Here is an 8397-nt window from a genome sequence, read left to right as displayed (position 1 = left end):
GGTAAGCACGTGATCATTTTGACAACAGGCGCCATTGGTCCCTGCTTTCTCTCCAATGATTTATTCTTACTTGACACCTCACGGTTTCTTTTCTTACTATTTTCACCATATTTAGACACATTCCCTCTCTATGGTTACATCGCCAAACATTAACCTCCCCCCCCCCCTCCCAGCCCTCTCTCTCTCTCTCTCTCTCTCTCTCTCTCTCTCTCTCTCTCTCTCTCTCTCTCTCGCTCTCTGTGTGCCTCTTTCTCTATCTATATATCCATCTATCTATCTACCCATCTATCTATCTACCCATCAGGCTTATTTTTGTCGTTCGATGTATTATAATCATATCTCACCTTCCAATTCCACATCCTGTCGTTTACAGACTTTGTGTCAGAAAACAATCAAGAATAAACAATTATTACTCGTTAAGCAAACATTGCAATTGAAATATTTTAAGACATAAACATTATGTAAAACTTCTACAATGCCAGAAAACGATTCTTGCATTTGATCAGTTAAACATTCTCCTTGGAAACTCATACTCTGATCCCATTCACAAAATTTCTTCGATGATCGTCCTTGACCTTGTCGCCATACTTGTGATCTCATTATGGTCACAGCAGCATGTGACCTTTGCTCTCGATATCCGGATTGGGCTAGTGATGCCTTTCTCCCACCCAAGACTGGGCTGGGAAAACAATGCCGCAGCAGCGTCAATGGCTGTTGAGGACGCTCAGCAACGACATGGTCTAATGGTCGGACACAATATCACGTGAGTATGTTTATTAGAACATTTCCTTCATGCTTTAAAAAAAAAAAAGAAAGAAAGAAAGTGAATGAAACTATATACACTTTATAATAGCTGACTTTTGAATAGAAAAGTTATTTACAAATGTATATTTATTCTCCCATCAAGTCATATTAATTAAAGTGTTCATATTGTACAGAGTTGAATTATACCCTGTGAAATAAGAGGCCATTTTTCCTTACTTGTGTCTATTAATATCCTAAGAACGGTATCAGAACTAAACTCGGAATGCAGATTAACGATTAGTCAACCAACATGAACAAGTTAAAGGAATACTTTTTAGAAAATATGGGAGACTGAAGAAACTCCCCAATGACACTTCCGACCTATAAACCTCGGAAACATGGAAATGCAATGCTTTATCCACTCTGCAACCTCTCTCACTCGATTCTAAGATTATTATTTTTTATTGGTGGGCAAAATTAATTATTCAGAAATATAGCTACTTAAAATAGAGGTTTTTTACCAATAGGCAAGATTCACCAAGATTCTTGTCCGCACCCCTTGAGTCAAACACATCATAATAAATGAAAGATTCTTTACTGTGCAACTTTAGACGAAGATAGCATATTGATAATCATAATCAAAACCAAGAATATATAATATTTTAAGAAATGATTTTCATGTTTCAGTGAATGCTTGGCCTGACGGAGGATTTAAAGTTGTTGATCTGTGTAAAAATATTATCTAGATACATTCAGTTTATTCCGCGTTATCAATTTTTACACAAAACGATACAAACATACATATAAATATAGATCAATGACTCCTGGTTAAAATAGGAGGAAATAAATAGCGATTATATAGAAACCGCAACATAATCGCTTGTGGTGGCATGAAACAAAGAAAGCATTCCGTTGCCCCAACAACTACTAACACGCTGAAATTAAATCAAACTAATCTAATTGTTACGAATTTAAAGGATCATTAGATAAGTTGGCCTGGGTTTCAATTTATTTAATGTAAAGAATGGTTTCATTTTTGAGCAGAGCTAAGTAATGGAGAATGCATCGTGGAAATAATTTTGTTGTTGTTGTTGATGATGATGATGATGATGATGATGATGATGATGAAGATGATGATGACAAGGAAAACGATAACAGCGACGACGAAGATAATATTGATGATGATGACGATGATGATGATGATGATGATGATGATGATGATGATGATGATGATCATGATGATGAGGAGCAGGAGGAGGAAGAGGAGGAGGATGAGAAGAAGACGAAGAGGAGAAAAGAGCAGGAAACTGATGGTGATGATGATGATCATGATCATGATGATCATGATCATGATGATAATGATGATGATGATAGTGATAATGATCATGATCATAATGATAATGATGATGATGATCATAATGATGATGGCATGATCCACTTTCATTTTATTAAAACGTTTCTACTTAAGTCTTCATCAAGTTGTTTGTAACAACGTGAAAATTACCTTGTTTGTCTGGTGATGTAGTTTCATAGCATAATATAAGATGTGTAACAATAGAGCGGGGATTCACTTAATGGTTGGTCACTCGAGATGCTGATCCCACGTTTTACAAAACCTTTCGCAGCCTTTGAAAGCTTTCCTTTAGTGTGTAGTATTGCTTTTAATATTGTCTTGGCATCTTGTCTCTGAATATAAAGTGATACTTGTGCTGGGTCTATCATTATAACTCACGAGGCAGATTATTTTATGAAACCTATAGATAGAATGAAGTCGACGTCACTCTGGTCTTTGTTATTGTCTTTTGCCATCCGCGTTTATGAGTAATTCTCTCTAAACTGTATTAACCAGGCTATTTAAGGTTACATACAGTTTTGTATCTTGGTCCGTCATACTTCCGGATGGCAATGTTGTGAGCTTTTTAGCCAAGCGCATACTATCTGTACAGAATTTTTTTATGATGAACTTAAAACATAAATCTTTACACACAGGATTTCAAATTTTATCAAAGATCACACATAAACTCCTATAAATTGAGCTCTAAAGTGTAGTCCTTTGGAGCCATTAGGCCCATGAAGCCGGAGTTTATCCCGTTTTCTTTAGCGTGAAGCGGTCAATAGCAATTGCTTGTTACCCTTTGGATAGGACGCTAGTCTATCGCCAAATCAAACGGACCCAGATATCCAATTTCTGATGGGTGGGCAGGTGCTCGACTTCGTCTCGGATTGATCTTGGCCATTTACGTGTGAAGCGAGTATTCTATCAACTCAACTATCGGGAGCCCCCAAATTGAGCTATAAATTAAGCAATATTTCATTTTCTGTTTGTTTAAGAATCCTGATAATTTTCATTTCTTTAAATTACCCGTTTCTGGTCATCCTTTAAGACTTATTTAATATCTTTTAAAAAATTTAGTTTATATAGGCCTTGAAGATTAAATTAAATTAAATCAAATTAAATTGAGCTTTATATAGCGCAATATCCACTAAATGTGCTCAAATCAAAGCGCTTTACAAGGGGTCCCTGGTCAACAGCAACATTTAACATGCAGGACGGGAGATGACGCCTGTTAGGCGATATTACAATTTTTCGGACAAAGACAACGCTATTAACGGCTAGGTACTCATTTTACACCTGAGTACGGTGAGAGAATGTGAGCAAAGAACCTTTTCCAAGGACTCAACTTTGCGCCGAGCGCGAGGCTCGAACCCAGGACCTTCCGATCCGAAAGCGAGTGTCATACCACTTGACCACATAGCCGCAGATATTGAAGATATTGGAGTCGTGGGGTAAAAGACAATCAATAGTTGTTAGCAACAAGGGTGTGTGTTGCTTTTTTTACCTTTTTATTCCTTATTACACCCCTGTTTTATCTCATCCCAGTCCAATATAATATAGTTCTCCTCTACCACCATGAGCTATTGTTGACATCATCTTTCTTCTTGCAAGTAGTTTATTTAAATGAAGGTTAGATTTTGGTCGAAGTTTAACCGTGCCTCTATAATTTACACTCCATATATCTTTTGGTTCACAAAAAATATATTTGAATCATACCCTTCCCCCACCCCCCCCCCCCCACCGCCTCGTAAAAGAGATCGAAAATGTGATCCTTTTCAGAGTCATTTGGCCTATGGAGCTGGAGTTTATCCCGGTTTCTATAGCGTGAAACTGACAATAGCAATTGCTTGCTTGCTTTGGATAGGCCACTACACTAATGCAAAGAAATGTCCGCTAGATCTAAAAGACCTAGCTACCAAATCACTGTTGGGTGGACAAAGGGGTCTTTGCGCATGAGGCCCGTGCTTTAACAACTGAGCTATCCCCCTCCCCCCTACCCCCCCCCCCATCCTACTCCATCGCATTAATCTGTACTATTCCTCCAATTCCACTCAGCTTATTCCTCTTAAATTATTTCCCCTCTGTCATCTTAGTCCCACACACATGTTAGACACTTTGTAACGCCTCATTTACGGGCAAGCATGAGATGAATATATGACCCCTGGCCGGGTTATGATTATGGCCGTTGTTACACCATTCGCCAATACCCTGTCACTGCGGACACCGGATGCGTACGAATACTCATTACTGAGATAAAAACTTTATTGATTTCGTTTCTCACATTATATTATTTTTGTCCCCTGACATAACGCCTATTTCCATTATGGTCCGAAAACGTCTAAAAGGTAAAGTAGACCTTCGGGACAATGTGCTCCATGGAGCCGGAGTTTATTCCGGTTTCTATAGCGTGACAATAGCAATTGTTTGCTATCCTTTGGATTGGACGCTAGCGCTAATCTATCGCAAAGTACTTTCCACCAAGTCTAACAGACCCATCTACCCAATCACTTCTTGGTGGACTGGAGGCTCAGGAATAAAATATAACCTTCACTGGGATTTTTTTTTCTCCCTGAAAACGTACTTGTACTCCAGGTATTCATAGTTTAGGTGACTCCATCTTGCCAAAAAGAAAAAAAAAAGGAAAGGATGCGAAGACAAACCTGCTCTTTTTCAAATTATTTTAATGAGACGCTCAAATTTGGTATAGATACGATTTTGTTTTTGCCACGCACTTTTTAAATCAATTATTATCATTATTCCATCCCTCTCCCTAAATAGTAACGAGTAATGATATCAAGTTTACAATTATAATTTGTGACGTGAGATTATCAAACGTTAAATTTAACTAAAATTAGATTTTTGAAAAAAGAGATTTTATTTAAATATTTTTGAAAATGTCTTTTACTCAAAGATGACGAAATAGGAATCGATTGAGGGGTAGAATAAAAGATTTCTTACACTCTTACGTTTTGGAATTCGAACTTTATTCCCAACGCGCACTCGCAAGCTCGTGCATCGGTTGGAAAAACGTCTGGAATTCCAAAAAGCAAGAGTGTAAGAATCGTATATTGTGATATTGCTGGTACATTTCCATGCTGCAATCTTCAATACGTTGCATATTAATGGATATTTTTTTCCTAATATTTTTCTTTCTCTGACGTAATGATTAATACAAAACCAATGTTTGTACCAAGGTTGGTTGGTAACACACGCTCGGCGCATAGTTGAGTCCTTGGAAAAGGCTCTTTACTCACATTCTCTCACCGTACTCATGTGTAAAATGAGTACCTGGCCGATAATAGCGGCGTCTTTGTCCGAAAAATTATAATATCGCCTAACAGGCGGCATGTCTCGTCCTACATGTTAAATGTTGCTGTTGACCAGTACTCTGTGGTTGACCAGGGACCTCTTGTAAAGCGCTTTGAGCACATTTAGTGGATATTGCGCCATATAAAGCTCAATTTATTTTAAAACACAAATTATAGAACAATGCATTTACACAGAACTGTAAATAAGAGGGAATGCTATATTCTGTTTATGACAAAGGTAATAATAAAAGAGTTCCATGGAAAAATTTACAACCAAGGACGTTTTTTTTTAAACTTGGGCATTTATATAGAGCAAAAGTAAAATAAAAGTGCTCAAACCGCTTTACATGGGATTCCTAAGAAACAATAACACTTAAAATGGAGGACGAGGCTTGACGCCTGTATTATTACACTTTTTTTTTCGAACGAATGCAACGCTGTTATGTTCAGGTATTCGTTTTACACCTAGTTACAATGAGAGATTGTGAGTAACGAGTCTTTTCCAAGCACTCCAATATGCACTGCTCAGAGCCTGACTCGAACCCTGGACCTTCCAATTCGAAGGCTAGTGTCATACCACTAGACCCCATAGCCTCACAACGTAACTTAAATTGCAACATTTTGAAATGACTTTTTCATGTTGATATGGATATTCTATGTGGATAAAGTCACACGAGTTCCTTTTCATGGGTCTGATTCATGGAGCGGGACTATGGTAGTCTCAGACTATAGCAAAGTCTAAGACTTTGGGAAGTCCGAGACTACGGAAAGTAAGCTATTCATGGAGTCAGACTTCGTCCCTGACTATCAAGTCTCTGACACACGAGTTCTTTTTCAGGTGTCTTCCGAAGCTTTGTTACTGTTAAAGACGAAATTCCAGTGCAAAATGATGCTATCACGGACAAGTTATGGACGAATTGTTTTAAATTAAGAACCAAAGCTGATTTCTTGTACGACCATAAGAGGCATTCTCTTCACACTAACTTCACACCCCCGTCCTCCCTTTTTCAAAACAAAATTTAATTTGAAAAAAAATAACACACACACACACACACACACACACACAGAGAGAGAGAGAGAGAGAGAGAGAGAGAGAGAGAGAGAGAGAGAGAAAGTATTCAAAACCACTTAAGAAAGTGCTTCACCGGTGACTGGTCTGTATAATTTAGTCATTATAATAGTTCACATCTAAGGCTAGAATATTACAATTGAATCTTCTTCAAATGTCTGTTTTTCACTGACAATATTCTTCTTCTAGGTTCCATGCCTGGTCCAGGCTTCGGATACTGCATGAATTATCTCTCTCCATTCCTCCCTGTCTCTTGCTTTTTCAAACAGCTCTTGGATTGTTAGGTTGGTGAAGCCCTTCAGTTGGTCTATGAGTGTTTTTCTTTGTCTCCCCCGGGCGCTTTTATCAGGTATTTTTCCACAACTTGCCAGGTATTCATTCTTATCTTTCCTTACTATGTGTCCGAAAAAGGATAGTTGTCGATCCACTATTAAGGGCATTAGTTTCCTTTGTTGGTATGTTTGTTTTAGCACTTCTTCGTTCGTTTTGTGTGCGGTATACGATATTCTCTGCATCCTTCTCAAGCACCACATTTCAAAAGCTTCAATGTTCTTTTGTGTTTCTGCATTTGTAGTCCAGCTTTCGCATCCGTAGAACAAGATTGGCCACACGTAGCACTTCAAGACTCGGAATCTAATCCCGAACGACATCTGTTTGTTTTTCAAAATGTTTCCCAGGTCCATGAAGGCCTGTTTGGCTTGAGTTATTCTTGCTCGTATGTCTCGGTTACATCTTCCATCTGTTGTCACTATTGAACCTAGGTATTTAAAACTTTCTACGTTGGTAAGCTGCTCGCCGTGAATCGTTATATTGCAGGTGTTGTTGTTTTCGGGGTTTTTCTGTATTACCATGCATTCTGTTTTGGTGATATTCACTTCCATTCCCTTGGCTTCACTATCTACTACCACTTTGTCAACAATCTTTTGAAGTTGGATTTCTGATGTTGCAATGAGTACCGAATCATCTGCGTATCTTATATTATTTATGTTGTGACCTCCTACTTTTATTCCCTCCATATTATTTATGCCCCTCATGATTGTTTCTTGGTATAGATTAAACAGATCTGGTGAGGCAACACACCCTTGACGGACTCCTTTCTTAATAGGAATGGAATTTCCTGTAGAGTTTCCGATTTTGATAGATGCTTGCTGGGTGTAGTATAATGTTTGCATGAGTCTGAGGTCTTTCTCATCAGCGCCAATGGAGTGCAGTTGTTTTAGTATTTCTTCGTGGCGTACTCTATCAAAAGCTTTTTTGTAGTCGACAAAACAGAGGTATAGTGGGGTCTGAACCTGTATAGCTCTTTCACTTAAAACACGGAGGAGGTATATTGCGTTCCTTGTCCCTCTGTCAGGTTGGAATCCATATTGTTCTTCTGCGATTTCGGGGTTAATCTTATTCCTTAGCCTGTTGATAATTATACGCAACAGTATTTTGTTGATGTGACTTATTAAACTTATAGTTCTAAAATTTTCGCATCTGACTGCACCTGCTTTCTTTGGTATTGCTATGAAAATAGAGTTACAGAGATCTTCTGGAATTTTCCCAGTATTGTATATATTGTTGAATAATATGTGAAGTTCATCAATTGCTAGATCTCCTAGGCTTTTTAATACCTCTACAGATATTTCATCAGGGCCTGTTGCTTTACCATCCATCATTCGTTCCATGGCATGTTCAATTTCACTTTTGGTGATGTTTGGTCCGCTTAATGGTTCTTTGAATTTCAGTGGTGGTTCATTTCTATTTGGATCATTGTACAGTTCGCCTATGTATTCTACCCATCGGCTTTCTATATGTTGTTCTTCAAATAGCAGTTCCCCTTGTTTGTTTTGGATACAACTTCCTGCTGCTTTGCTTTTCCTTTTCCCTGATAGTTCTTTTATTCTTTGGTGAGCTTGTTGGGGGTTGGGTTTGTATTCTCTTTCGATTTCGCAGCA

At 38.2% G+C, this 8397-nt stretch overlaps 1 protein-coding gene across 1 annotated transcript in view; it reads left to right on the top strand.

Moving 5' to 3' along the window:
* Positions 1-373: 373 nt before the first annotated feature.
* LOC144964221 (atrial natriuretic peptide receptor 1-like) overlaps positions 374-8397 on the top strand; it is a 123150-nt gene continuing 115126 nt past the window's right edge. The window contains exon 1 of the mRNA XM_078898236.1: positions 374-763. Coding sequence (XP_078754362.1) covers positions 561-763 — 203 coding nt within the window. The 5' untranslated portion in view covers positions 374-560. The remainder of the gene's footprint in view (positions 764-8397) is intronic.

This window comes from Berghia stephanieae, chromosome 2, assembly GCF_034508935.2.
Source record: "Berghia stephanieae isolate SIO BIC M18660-M18661 chromosome 2, UCSD_Bste_1.3, whole genome shotgun sequence".
In the NCBI taxonomy this organism is placed as follows: Eukaryota; Metazoa; Mollusca; class Gastropoda; order Nudibranchia; family Aeolidiidae; genus Berghia; species Berghia stephanieae.
The sequence above is the reverse complement of the archived record's forward strand: the minus strand, read 5'-3'. Positions and strand labels throughout refer to the sequence as shown.